Genomic DNA, 15,052 nt, shown 5'->3' on the forward strand with positions numbered 1-15,052 from the left:
CTTGCCTCCAACAGGGGACGGCCTAGAGGATCCATTCCAGCAACTCCATGACATCAGATATGGCAGAGGTAATCCCTTTGAGGAAATGAGAACAAAATAAAAAGGATAGCAGAGGGACTAAAGCAAAAGAACTATCCCAGGCTCCTTCCAATCCTGAATCTCTTTTGCTTTTCTTTCCTTCTTCCCTTCAAAACTCCTGCTTTTGGGGGAGGGGGGTTAATATTTCCTGAATATTGCTTTCCTAGGTTATACATTTAATTTAATTAACACTGGTTTTTTTTTTGGGGGGGGGGGGTTGTCTTGGTCTGTGAGCTCACTGAAGGAAGGAGCAAGCCTGATTTATTCTTCCACATCATGGCTCTGTCCTGATTGACTCTAACTTCTGACTGGTCCTGGAGCTCCTCTGTTTGGTAAAAGAATGAATCCCTTATCTCCTCTCCAGAAGGTTCCCTCTAGGAAGTACCAGACCAGTGACCTGCACTGCCCAGGAACTCCTTTCCAGAAGGCTTGCCTTTCTTAATCAGCATTACCCCATAAAGGCCTCTCCTTGAGGAGGTTTGGTCCTGTCACTTGTTTAGAAGGGAGCTCACTTCTAGAGCTCCCCAGTCAGCCCAGGGTCCTCCTCACTCTTTCGGCCTAGTCCTGGGGCAAGGCCTCACAGAAGCACAGGGAACTGAATCTGAGTAAGTCATCTGCTTTTCCCTACATGCAATCTCTCTCTCAACCTATCTGTCCTTTATTTTGAAGGCAAGACCAAGATCACAGGTCAGGTATGTGATTAGATAAAACTTATTCTTTTTCAGAAATAATGTTAAGGTAGATGTTTCTACCTTGTGCAAAGAATGACTCCCATCTAGCCATAGACCTGAGGCATCTCTGAAACCAGACCCCTGCAATCTGGAGGTAGCAATATGAACTAGGACAATGTCTAGCTGCACAATTATTATTATTACTGATTAGCTGGGAAGACAAGATCTATATGTGCAAAACAACCAGAGAATAATTTGATGGCAACACATAAAGCTGCCTGACCTTTGGGAAATAGGGTGTAGTCTTACTGATTTAAGGAATATTCTATACCAGTTATACTGAGAGTCCAATGTTATCAACCAGAATGTCAGATATTTCCTTTCTTCAGCAATAAATTTGTATAATCATATTAAGCATTGACTGTTTTAAATTTTAAATTTTTCTATTAATTATAAATATGGTTTGTTTTTTTAAGAAAAAAAAAGATAATTCTGCTCAGGTTAAAATATTGTCCACTAATTCTCCCCATTCAAGAAAACCAAGATGAATGAAAAGAAATCAAAGGGAGGTAGATTTCAGAACAAAATATAAACATTTCCTAATCATTAAAACTGTCTGAAAATAGAATATGCTGTCTCAGAATTCGTATGTGTACTGAGACATAGACTCATATACACACACACAGGCACAGACACATATACACACACACACAGACAGAAAAAGACACAGACACAAAGACAGACACAGACATGTTGGGAACCGTTGTGTATTAGGAATACTGTAAATTATTATCATCTGATGCCTTCAAGCATCAGAACCTTGTTTGGTCAAGTGCCACAGGAGTGGGAGTGTATTAGAGACTGGAAAGGTATTTAAGCATTTTTATTCTGGTAAATAAATGGAGCACTTGGAGATCTTGATAGAGTACTTGTCTCCCACCCCTCCAAAGCTCATCTGGGGAAGACTGAGGGAGTCCAGAAGTGGGACACAACATAGGAGTCCAGGAACTGGGACTCTACACAGACAGACACAGACAAACACACAGACACAGAGGGATTACTTGTCTCTCTACCAGACACACAGACACACAGAGACAGACACAGACACTCACAGACACACACACAAAGACACACAGACACAGACATGCACATATAGACAGACACAAACACACAAACACAGCTTCTTTCCTCAGTTAGCCCATAGTAAAGTCCCTTCCTCATGTAACCACCAAAAATCTTATCTTGAGTCTAAAAGCCAAAGGTCACTGATCTAATAGTCCCTGTCAGACTGCATTCAGTCTTTTGGTTTGCTCCTTGCACAGTATCAGCAGAGATGGGAGCATCCTAATCCTTCTGGTTTCTATGAATCCCATCAGACTAAGCCAATGAGCCTAGTAAAGGTCTTTAAGCTACTCTCCCCACCCCCTGCAATTTCCAAACCCAGAGGCCCATGAACCTCTCCTTTTCAAACCAGGGAGCTACCCAGTACCACTATGACTGTGCAAGGTGAAGGAAGAAAAGGGTGGCAGGCTTTCTGCAGGTCAGCCCCTCGACCCAGCCACCCCCTCCCCACTGATTTCCCCTCCCTTCAACCTGCACTAGCACAAGGAGAAGTTATATAATATTTAATTCCTTGTATTGTCATCTTGGTAGAAAATCTTTAAAGCTGAAATCAGGGAAACCCACCCCAGGAAGGCTCCCCAGAGCCTTCTATGGCAAGAGAAGCTATTGGAGAAACATCCCTGGGCCTCATTAAGACCCAAACAAAACCCCACCTAATGGAGCTTGACAAGCATTTTAAAGAGACATTCACTCACCACAGGCAGCTACAAATAAAATACTCTGTGTAACCTGAATAAGCTGTCATGGTCATTAGGCCTCTCTTAAGATAACATCTGACCCTTATCCTCAGACCTTTGTACTTGAGCAACATAGACTGGGCAGTGTTGTGGCAATATTATCATTAGGATTTGGTTTGTAGGAACCAAGAAATCAGTCTTCCTGAGTTTCTGTCACAGAAACTCAATGACTAATATACAATGTTATCCAAAAGTAAGATAACAAAGGTGGGGGTGGGGGTGGGAGGGGGAGTCTGACTCTGGTGGGTCAGAGAGAGGAATGACTTGTCTCTCCCATGCAACTTTATAAATAGAACTCCAGAAAGCAAATGGACCTATCTAGGGGACTATTGTGAACTATAGAGTACTATATAAATAAGAACTATTTTCTAAGACAAAAAAGAAGAAAAAATTAGCTGGTTTCATTTTTTTTTTGTTTAAGAAAGATAGTTGGGATAATGTAGGAATACGTGAAAATTTGCTGAGCAAACAGAGAGAATTACTGTCCACTCTTTTGGGGAAAATAAAACAAATAAACAAAAACCCTGGCTCTAGGTTTCATCAGGGAGTTCCTTTGGGTTCAGCGTACCAGTTCAATTCAAGTCAACTTTGATCACGTACTATGGGAAAGGCATTAAGCTAGATTTAGAGGATATAAAGGTAAAAATCAAACCATCCTTGACCTTAAGGAATTTACACTTAATGGGGAAAATATAACCCCCAAGTTAGGCATAATAGAAAATAATTTGTGATTTCCTTAGAAGCAGAGAAATACAATTCAAGACAACCTTAAGCTACTACCTCACAGGCAGCACTAAAATGGCAAAAACCTCTAAAGATAAATGTCAGCATCATCCAAGGACTGTGGGGAAACTCATTCTCTAATACCCCACAAACAGAGCTGTAAAGTAATATGCAACAATATATAATAAGACATTATAAAAAGAAAAAAAGGACTTATCTGAACCAAAAAAAATTGCACTTTCTATTTGTAATAGCAAAAATCTGCAAACAGGAGCATGTATGGGAATGGGTTACAGGGGCAGACCAGATCTCTTAGTCTTCTACTCCAGGGAAGCTGAGTCAGATAAGATTGCCTCCCTCTGTGAACCTTAAAATGGGAATAACTCCACTCACAGTTTTTCTCTTATATCAGAAACTCTCTAGGCTTGCAGTGAAGGGTGAGGGAGGGGGCTGCCCCACCCCCCTAGCCTGGCAGACATGTGGCAGCCGGCACAAGTCTCAGCCCAGGCCTTTCCTTTTTTGGGTTTCCTTTCCTTCCCAGAGGTGAATGAACAGCAATTCCAGTCCATCCTTAAAAGCAGCCTTATCAATTCAAGAGGTCAGAAGTGTCTGAGTTTCTCAGCTAGAAACAGCTGCACTGGGCCAGTGTCCATTCTCCATCTCCAGGAGCTTTCTTGGAGAAGTCTCCCAAAGAAGGACAAGCCAACCCCTGGTCTGGCATGCCAGAGGAGGGACACCTGGAGGGTCATGCTTGAACATTAGAACCACTGGGTAAATCTGTATCATCTTCTAACGGGAAGTTAGAAAGTAGTGGAAAGTATCCAATGGAAATTCTAAGTTCTAATATTGTTGGTTAAGTTTCTCTGTCCTTGACCACTTCTGGGTCTTAGGCAGTTGAGCATTGTCTTCTGTGTAAAAGAAATTCCTGACCTTCCAAAGACTGATTTACATTGCACGTTGAGTACTTCGATAGGCCCCCTTCAACACCGCCCCCCCCCCCAAGTGGGGAATACTAAAACCTAAGCTTTAAGTCATTATCCCTAGGCTCCAGCATGTGAGCAAAAAGGATGTCTGCAGCCTGTTCAAAGGGATGCAATTCTAAGGCTTAAGACAAGATTCTGGGACTTCTCCTTTAATCTAATGATATACTTTGCTTTTTAAAATTATTATGATTATGATATAAGGGATAACCAAGGCCTTGAAAGGACTCTGACATAATGTACACTGCTTCAACAGTGTAAAAACAACCCAGAAAAAGTAGTTAAAATGGCAGGCTGCTCAATGGCTCCTCTCCTCTCCCCAGTGGTTATATCCTAGGCAAGCTCATTGATAACGTGGCCTGAGGTCACTCTCCTGGGGTCTCCCTCCTCCAAATGAATCCACCTGACAAATATTATTTGAGGGTGTAGGTTTTGTATACATGCCCCAGGCAGAAGAAAACTGGTCATAGTTATTCTGAGGTTTAGCATCTAAGTTCTTCTGAACCAGGACCAAAGAAGTTGAAACTTATTTTCATGATTTTTCTAAGAAAATGAGGACCAAATTCTCTATAGCTACAGGCCCACTGGTCCTCATTCAGCCTGTCCAAATTTCTCTTCTACCAAGTAACCAAGTTTTGACACTTAGCACTGGGTAATGCCTTAAAAAGGGAGCCAAATCCACAGGACCCCATGTCAGGGTCTCCAAAACAATGCTGAAAGAGTAGTTCAGGGGCAGCTAAGTGGCAGTGGATAGAGCACTGGCTCTGGAGTCAGGAGGACCTGAGTTCAAATCCCAACTCAGACACTTAATAATTGCCTAGCTGTGTGACCCTGGGCAAGTCACCTACTCCCATTACCTTAAATTTAAAAAAAAGAGTAGTAGAGCACTTGACCTTGACTAGTCTTTAATTCTAAAAAGATGGTCTTTTTGTTTCAAAATAGAACCCAGATTTCTCTCTTCAGTCACCACTTTGAGGACCTTTGCAAGCCTTTGGCTGCCTCTGATTTGGGGTCAATAGAACTCAGCAAGCTAGTCAACATTTATGAAGCACCTTTAAGCACCAGGGACACTAATTCAAGCAAAAAGAAAAACAGTGCCTACCCTCAAGGAGTTTGTATTCTAAACTTGCAAGAGGGGAAGCTAAAGAACAAGAATGGGGGAGGGAGAACATAGTCACTCAAGGACACAGAGAAGGAGAGATGGCTGGTCCCAGCCTTTCCCCAAAAGGCAGGTTCCAAGAATAACTTGTTCATATAATATTAAAAGATCTTCCACTGTAAGTTCTCAGAACCTCCATTCTGGCCCTAAACCAGCTCCCCACCAAGCCTCTACTCTTCCAGTGGTAAATTCTTTCTATTATTATAATAATACAGATTTTTGTTCAAAGATAAGCTACGTGATGCTCCATGAGGAAATCCAGGTCCGCATAGCTCTCCTCTCTCCCCTAGGGATAATATGTAGGAATTACAACTATCTCCTACCTTGCTCCAGTGTATTCTGAACTGAGCTGAGTTCCCTCATGCAATGGATGAGGCTCACTTCTGTCCTCTTCTACTATATCTAACACTCATTAGTGTGTGACTCACTTTTCTCTTTGGGGATATAAACAGATTATGAATGGATTATATAATAAAGAAGGTTCCTACTAGGTCTACTCACCACATTTGCCCTTTCTATACTCTTGCCCCAAGCCACAGGTATCTGCAGGGTGTTCAGATGCTCTAGGGAACTTTTTTGCCACTTCAAAATCCATTCCTGACAAACGAAGATGGAACTGTTCACGGAGAACTGTTTTCCGCAGTGAGCGGATAGCTTTACGTAATCTCTTCTCTGTCTTCTTCAGGACACAATTCAGATCACAAGAAGCTAAGGAATCAAGAGTAAGAGGCAAGGAGCAATATGGAAAGGCATAGGAGCCACAAAACTCACCAGCATCCAGTATGAAGTGTCAACAAAAGCCAACATACCAAACTACAATGTTAGATAGGGGAGGGAAAGGTCGTAATTATGGGAAAGTGGTACTAGCAGGGGGCGGCTAGGTGGCGCAGTGGATAAGAGCACTGGCCCTGGAATCAGGAGAACCTGGGTTCAAATCCAGTCTCAGACACTTAATAATTACTTAGCTGTGTGGCCTTGGGCAAGCCACTTAACCCCATTGCCTTGCAAAAAAACCTAAAAAAAAAAAAGTGGTACTAGAAGACTAGGCAGCATTCAAATGAAACAGAAATTTGGCATTCACAAAATTTCAACTTTGGGTTCCTATAAGGAAGGAAAAACCCTTCTGTTTCCAAACCAATTCAATGTAGTTTGGAGGCAAAAAAAATAAAATAAAAAATCCCAAGCAGGTGATACTTCATTATTGTTACTTTTTTGTAAAGAAAGATGAAAAGTGAAAGATGAAGAAATAAGGAACAAGCTGGGAGAAGCCTTTGCACCTGGGGAAACTTCAAACCAACCTGTCACCTCCTGTTGATTTGCTTCAAGCTCAAAGTCAACACTGATAAACATTTCTTTAGTCATGGTTGGTCTGCCAAAGGCCCCAAGGACTTGTTTGCCAGAGCCACATGTAAAGTTTACATAGTGGAAGCCCTCTTTTACTAAGCTGTACTTGTCTGTGTGAAAAAAAAAAATAAGAATTACACAAAGTCAAATTCTAGCAAAATTATCCACAGAACATTCACTACAGAGCCAACAAACATTTTGTTATGAAAGCATTACGGGATCAAATGATAAAAATCCAGACATCAAGACATTACAATACATCTAAATGTTTTGCTCACACTTTAAAGAGCCAACATCTTCTGGATCAGATCCATTTAAAATTGATTCATCTTCCTGAGAAGTCATTCCATTGATATAAAAGCTTTTTGTTACTAATCAGAAATCAAAGTATGAAAACAATACCAAAGCTCCTTGAGAGTCTCTGCCACTTTCCTGGAGTTCAACTTATGTCACCACAAGTGGTTATGTATAAATAAATAATAACAACTTACATCTACATGTATTTTGAGGTTTACAAGGTGCCTTCCTCACCACTATAAGAGTATTATTATTCCCACTTTATTGATAAAGAAACTAAGGCCCTAAGGAGATTTAGTGACTTGCCTAAATTCACAAAATTAATAAACTGTCCCACCAGATTTTTGCACCTCGCTCGCCATTTGTTTCTACTCTTATGATCCCCAAATCTCTTCTCTCATGTGAAATACCTAAGAGAGCTGAGGAAGGGGCCATTGGCAGGTTGGACTGAGGCCAACCAAAGCCAGGCCTTGAGCTGCTCTCCTTCCGAGGAAAAGACACAGCCTGAGAACTGCACACTGTAGTCTTCCTCAGTCCTTTTCCTTTTTGTTCCAAATCCTGCTGTATTTACTTCTGAACTGTCTGAATCTAGTAAAGTTGATCACAAGTAGAAAGAGCATTTTATACTTATACTTATTGAACTCCTTTTCTGGACAAGGATTTTCCCACATTTCACAAACTATATCATCAAAAATCTCCTAAAATTCAGCCCACGGTTAGAAGTTGAAGGAAGCAAGAAAGATCCATATTAAACCACACTGAAAATGGGAAATGTATAGATACAATAAGACAGATGGTCCCCAAAGTCTCAATGTTGTTTTAATCACTGTGATACATGCTTAAAACTGCACCAAGACTTTTGGGACAGTCCTACCCTTGTGATCCAAAATACCCTCACCTAGTTGAAGAGCACCATTCTTGAACTAAGCCAGATTCAGGCATGAGGGTATGGGCCTTTTGCTCTCTCTGGGTCTCTAATTTAGTTTCTCACAACATACAGATGAATTCCCAATGTCTGCCACCCTGCTCCATGGAGACACATCCAATTCATACCTGGTATTGTTTGTGGCAGGCCCTCTGGAAGCAGCTCAGTCTTTGTCAAACTACATTTGCCTTCATTTAGCCTAAAGGTGACACTTGTCCTGATGGTAGTGACATCTTCAGAAAAATATAGTAAGAGATGTTACATTCAAAGGCAAAGGAATAAAAATACCAGGTAACAAACACTGAGCCTTTCACTGGCAAGGACACAATACACATTTTTAACTTTAAGAAACTCCAGACTTCTATATTCACTGTCTTATCCATAGCCTGAGAAAAATCTAAACTTCTTTGTTGTTGATTTAACCCCAGAATACTGTTTATAGAGTCAGAAAAAGCCTCTGCTTGTAAAGCTATACATATTTCTCCAATTTAAAAAAAATTCCAAAGTAAATTGTTTCTTGGAGGAATGCACTTTATAGGGAAGTGTCTACTGGGACAAAATAAATGTATCAATAAATTTTTCAAAGAAAGAAAGATAATTCCAAGTTCAAATATGACAAAAAGTATTGGAAAAGCTACAAGTGAGAAACATGTAATTTTCTAAAAGGTCAAGATGCCTTCACAGTCCAAATTAGAACAGGATCTGTAGAAGTCAGCAAGACTTCTCTGATATTTGAAAACAAGGGCTCTCTAAAGGCAAACCTAGAAATACAAAGCAGAAAGTTCATAAGCTGTTCCCTGGTAGAAAAGCATAAAATACAGACAAATTTTAAAGGGCAGACCTTTGTGCCCAAGAGGGGTTGGGATCAGATTCACCTACCCACTGTCTTCCCAAGGCTTCAGTACAAAGTGGGAAGGGGGCATTATAATTTAAGGATAAGGCTGATGTGACTGGGACCCCTGAGGGTGGACAGGGGTCAGTGACTGGGCTGCCTCCAGTTCCCCTATTTCCATGGAAAGTTAGGCAGACTTGCTGTACATGCTATTGAAACTGCATGAACTATTTTGAAGGCACACTTAGCTGATGCCACAAGAGTTCTTGTGTGATGTGGGCAGCAAGAGACAATTGTTCATGTGACTTATTGGGCTATAAAGGGCTATAAGTGCATAACCACTTGACAGGTCACTCAATCACAGACTAAGCACCCCCATGTACCAGGGCCTGAGGGGTCGAGGGTACACAGACTAAAATAAAACAGTCCCTGCCTTCAAGAAGCTGACAATGAATGGGGGTGGGGGAGAGGAGGTGGGGGAGGAGAGGCATCAGGTATGCAGGTCTAAAATAACTGTAAGGGGGGCAGCTAGGTGGCGCAGTGGATAGAGCATCAGCCTTGAAGTCAGGAGCACCTGGGTTCAAATCTGACCTCAGATACTTAATAATTACCTAGCTGTGTGGCCTTGGGCAAGCCACTTAACCCCATTGCCTTGAAAAATCTAAAATAACTGCAAGGTAAATCCAGAGGGAGGCCCAATGGGACCAGGTGAGGCCTCTGTGAGAACTGATGTCTGAGTTGAGCTTTAAAGGGAATGAGGTGTTCTAAGAGGCAGAGGGAGCAGAGAAAGCCTGGGCAAAAGTATGGGGATAAGGAAGAGCAAAAAGGCCAGCTTGACTGGACCCCCACCCACCTGAGAGGAAGGGAGCCATCTAGTCCAGGGTCAGGACACAGGTGTGCTCTAGGCACCTCCCAGGTTCTCTAGGGCTTTGTAGAAGTCCTGATCACTACCTGAGAAGGTTCTGTAAATGTTAACTATTGCTTCACGTGATAAGAGAGGAAATTTCAGGGATGTTGGGGTCAAAAGTATTCAGTATCTGTGGGCCATAGGCAAGTAAAAATTATAAAATACTCTTTGTGGGCAGGAAAGTTTCTAAGGGAAAAAAGAATCCTGAATTGAAAATATGACCTACAAAATATTTCTATCATTGCAATATGAAGTAGAGAGGGCAGAGATTATTCTTCTCATTTTACAGGTAAAATGTGCTCATCTTCCAACAACCTGACCAACTAAACTGTCAGCCAACCTGAAACACACTGAACATTGCTCTAGAATGTACAGGTTTCATAATTACCCAATAAAGCAGAACCATTAGATGTATGCAGCTGACTCCTGAGATGAGAAGAGGCACCACAGGTGACAGAATAGGCATCTTGATATCCTAACAGGCAGAAAACATAAGTCAACAATTACACAGAAGGATAAGCCACACAAAGCTACAGTGGCTACCTAAAGAGAGTGAAAATTAAAATTGTTCTAGCCTCTGATGTCTATGCCCTAAAAAAAAAGGCTTGTTTATGGCATCAAAGTTCCATGGATAAAAAAAAAAACAGCCCTTTGATTCCAGTGGTCTATTTCCAAGTAGCCCCATATGGTACCTGCCTCAGGTAAAGCTACCTTGGGGGTTAGGCCGAAGTGATCACTCACCTGGAGAGAGGTGGACATCAGAGGGACAGTTTAGGAAGCAGTTATCCACTCCACCACTCTTAGTACATCGCAAGGACACTTTGGGCAACATGTTACCAGGCAGGAATCCCTTTACTTCTAAACAGGATAAAACACAAATATATATGGAAACAGAAAAACACTTCCATAGTTGAAAAGGATAGGAGAAGACAAGAACATGAATAGGTCAAAGCATCTGTCCATGGTCAAGGAAGAAATAGGCAGAGGCATCCATCCCTTTCCCATTCTGGGACCATGGTCCTGGGTGGGCTTTTTTCACACAGAGAAGTCCCATTAAAAAACAGAAGCACACACCTGACAAAAACACAGAAGAGACACCAAAGACCCTGCAAAATATTTCCTGTTTCTCAACCATTTATTAAACAGTAAATGCATCTCAAATATAAAAGGTGTGGAGGACATAGTAACACTCTCCACATGGCTGTCTGGTCAGGACTTGTGAAATACCCCTGCTGTACCACCTTCTGGTCAAGCAGAGCCATCAGAGGGGAACATGAGCGGCGGGACTTACCCACACAGTCCTTCTTGTTCCAGTGCAGCTGGTAGCCTGAGAGGCACTGGCACTCAGAACTCCCCAGCGTGTTCACACAGTGCTGCTGGCAGCCTCCATTACTGATGCTACATTCATTAGTGTCTGAGGAAGAAAAGCATCTTTGGTGAATGGCCCTCGCACCCAGGGTCTCCCTAATACGGAACATTATCCAAAAGTGGAAACAGCGGGAGCTACCCTTTATAAAGCAAAGGCGGTCACATAGGGAGAGTATAGATGGGATTATTGATCACCTAAGCGTTAGTCTGGATGATTTCTTAGGACCCTTTCAACTCAGAGATTCTGTGGATCAGTTATATCTCCTCTCTACCTTTGATGACACAGAAACAAGGAAATCACGTGATATAAATGTTAACAGTTTGAATTGACTTAATGCTTTAGGACAGAGGGATACAATACATGGCCTGGGCCCCTTGCAGCCCACAACACTCTCAAATGTGCCCAAACAAGATTAAAACACAAATGTCAAATATTTAACAAATAAAAATACAAGAACACATAGATAATATTACATGTTTAAAATTAAATCAGTATGTGGCCCCCAGGAATCCTTCTGTAGAGATTAATGGCCCCCCTATCTGAGTTTGACCTGACAGCTTTAGAATATACAAGTCTTCTAACAATACCAACCCTATCAAATAGCCAAGGCAAGTATTACCATCTCCATTCTAAAGATGAGAAAACTAAGACTCAGCAAGGAAGAAGTAACTGGCCCAAGGCTGTATAGGACAGTTGTCCCCAGACACCCCAAATCTTCTGCCTTTCACAACGCTTTTCCAACCAACACATACTACTTCCCAAATAAGATTTTATTTTATTTTTTTTTTTTGGCAAGGCAATAGGGTTAAGTGACTTACCCAAGGCCATACAGCTAGGTAATTATGAAGTGTCTAAGGCCAGATCTGAACTCAGGTACTCCTGACTCCAGGGCCGGTGCTCTATCCACTGCACCACCTAGCCACCCCTTTTGTTTTGGGTTTTTTTTTGGCACCAAATAAGATTTTAAAAGGAAACATAATTGCTCATTTTCTGTAGGAAACATGCATGGCATTGATTTATCCTTTCACCTGTTAATCATTCATCACGACTTCTGGATTTAATAGGCCTGACACAAATTTTACTAGTGCATTGATTTACTAACATATGTAATCAAACTAGTTCCTCCCTTGTTTCTTATGTTCATGTGTGTGTATATATATATACATATATATATACACACACACACATATTATATGAACATATATATGTGTATATTCTCTTCACAGACCTCTTTTGTGTGAGAAAAAATATGCATCATTTTTCCTCGAATGACAAATTATAAAAGGGAGGGAGGAAGAAGGAAATGGAGCCCCAGGGAATGGGGCTCAGGAAACCTCAGGGCTCAGGACTTGGGCACTTAGGCCTGAGGAGCTTCTTCTTGTCTCCAGTCCTGTCCGGGTCCAGTGCTGAAAGGATTTGGTACCTTGAAGCTCCCAGGCAGGGCTCCTGATGGCACTGGGCAGGAGGAGCAGGGGACCTGTTATCTAATCTAAAAGGGTGACCCCAGCTTTGATGCTCTCTTCTCTTCTGGCTTTAGGGGCATCAAGACTGCTTTAAGCACCTCTCAAATAAAGGTTGGGAGAGAGATGACTTGCCTCATCCTTCACCCTAGTTATGCCAAGACTAGGAGCAAATGGCAGATAAAGCACAGTGGTCAGAACCTTAGTTTGCAGCTGCATCTTTTGTATTTGAATGGATGTCCTTCCCGATAGGCTTGAAGAGGACTTGTGAATTCAAGAGATGCAGTGGTCCTGGGTCCTTTGGGCCAGAACAGGCCAACAGGAAGAGAGGGGTCCCAGATAACTTTTTCCAGTGCTCCAGGAAAAGGGCGGATGGGCTCAAGCTTAACTTATTTCACCACAGGTGGACGGGCAGCTAGCTGGACAGTGCGGAAGGTAAAATGTGGAACTCTCCTGCAGCAGCCCTCCAAAATTCTTTGATTACACTGTGGTTTAAGTATTGGCCCCTGGCAGAGCTGAAATTAAGTGCCTGAGTCCTGCTTTAAGTCTCTCAGGGTTAACTCTCCTTTTGTGTGAATGTCCTATATTTGATCCATATTGTACATTGAGAATCCTTCTACTGTCCACTTGGGGAAACCCTAAACATGAACCTCAGCCTACCCTTTAAATAAGTTTTCTCTAGGGAGCTAGGGTGGCAGTTTTACTATCCAAAGAGAATGAGAAAATAAGTCTAATCTCCCCACTCATTGGAGGCATGATGAGCTCCAAGATGAGCCAAGTTTGGATTACATACATGGTTCCAGAATAAAGAGACTCCTTGGGAAGAGAGGTCAGTGAAGTGTTCTAGCCTTCAGGGCTCAGTACCAGTCTCTATGTGACACTTGATAGGAGTCACATTAGTCAGTGGCAAAGTCAGGAGAACCTACATCTTTCTGGCACCCGTTCCAAATCCAAGAAGGAAAACAAGACAGAATGACTTCCTCCCCACCCCCAAAACAAAATATACATATTTTCTTGATATCTTAATACAAACAAATTTACAGGTTCCAATCCCTTTAAAAGTTCAGTGATATATTAGAAAGGCATTCAGTTTTAAACCCAACTAAGAATAGGCTAAAGGTAAACCTAATACAGGCATAAAACTGGGAACCAAACCTTCTGACTCCATTTTTGGCTTGATATATTAAACCAAGGGGAGAATAATTTTCAAATAATTTCTCAATCAAGAATAGGTCTTAGATTGACAAAAAAGCCTTTGACTATACCAAAACTGTGTTCTGATAGATAAGGAAACTTGACCAAGTCTCAAAGGATCATCTATAAATTATCAAGCAAGTTGAAAAGGTAGGAATTCCAGAAACTGGATTATGTGGTCTTCTAGCACATTCCTAAAGAAGAATCTTCTGGGAGGAAGGTGAGTCCGTGGCTCTAGCCTTGGCTAGATTTCTTTCTTAGGCTCCTTCCTCCTTTTGACCAAAGGGGAATTTTCCAGTTCAAAAGGTCCAGAGGAAGTTATACTTCCATACCAGTGCCTAAGCAACATCCCTGGATCAGCTGGCATCATTGGGAGTCAAGGACAAATTTGGATTCATAGTTCGACAAGGAGTTAGCAAAGAAATGACACCATGCTAAAGGGAAAACTCAGCATCCCACAAGTGGGGGAAACAGAACACCAGGAGCTGCATAGCTTGTTGGTTTTTTCCCCATCTGTACCCTTTGAACTTGCCCTGGACTCTGGATGAACTTGTACATCCCAGACTTTTGTAGGAAAGTTTAGTACTAATTGTGTTTATGTATGTACCTACTTAGAAAACATCCATTTTTCAAATAATTACTTAGGATTAGCTGATTAAATAATTCTCAATTTATAATCTGGGAGAAACACACTGGTGAGGACTCCACCTGATGGCAAAAGAGAACACCACTCCATTGCTCCTTAGGGGCATTCCAGAATGCTATGGGAAACTGAAAACATCAGTGGGAATCCAATTTGGGATAAGGATCCTCAAGCTTTCTGAGATACTGAGGAATGAAGAGTGGTTGGATTCATTTTAGTGAACAGCTGCTTTCTTTTCACAGAGCCCAAGGAAGCAGATTTGCAACTGTAGTTGTAAGAATTCAAGTTATACACTGGCAAGAACTTCTTGTCCATGAGGGTTCTAAGAGGTGAGAACATATTGTCAAATAGATCCAGGACAAGCATGACCACATTCAGCCTAAATACTGATACACAACGTCAGCACTTCTGATGCAACAGCAAGCATGTGAGCAGATCAGAGCTGCAGCTCACCTAGAGGTTCCTCTAATGTTTTCTCTAATTCTGCAGGATACAGAGTCTCTTCCTGCCCATCACTGAGAAATGAGGCAGGACAGCACTCTTCAGTTTGAACAAACATGAATTTGAACCCTACTCTGACTGCATCTCAGAGAACTCAGGTAAGTAAAATG

The 15,052-nt window shown here is 41.8% G+C and overlaps 1 protein-coding gene across 3 annotated transcripts in view; it reads right to left on the bottom strand.

Annotated features, from left to right (window-relative positions):
• SCUBE2 (signal peptide, CUB domain and EGF like domain containing 2) overlaps window positions 1-15,052 on the bottom strand; it is a 93,896-nt gene that overhangs the window by 33,957 nt on the left and 44,887 nt on the right. For all 3 annotated transcript variants that reach the window (XM_074230273.1, XM_074230272.1, XM_074230271.1), the window contains 6 exons: window positions 11,067-11,189; window positions 10,517-10,633; window positions 10,164-10,250; window positions 8,165-8,269; window positions 6,769-6,924; window positions 5,972-6,178 (listed from right to left, as the gene is read on the bottom strand). In XM_074230273.1, the coding sequence (XP_074086374.1) occupies window positions 5,972-6,178; window positions 6,769-6,924; window positions 8,165-8,269; window positions 10,164-10,250; window positions 10,517-10,633; window positions 11,067-11,189 (795 nt within the window). The remainder of the gene's footprint in view (window positions 1-5,971; window positions 6,179-6,768; window positions 6,925-8,164; window positions 8,270-10,163; window positions 10,251-10,516; window positions 10,634-11,066; window positions 11,190-15,052) is intronic.

Source organism: Macrotis lagotis, chromosome 3 (assembly GCF_037893015.1).
Source record: "Macrotis lagotis isolate mMagLag1 chromosome 3, bilby.v1.9.chrom.fasta, whole genome shotgun sequence".
Taxonomy (NCBI): domain Eukaryota; kingdom Metazoa; phylum Chordata; class Mammalia; order Peramelemorphia; family Peramelidae; genus Macrotis; species Macrotis lagotis.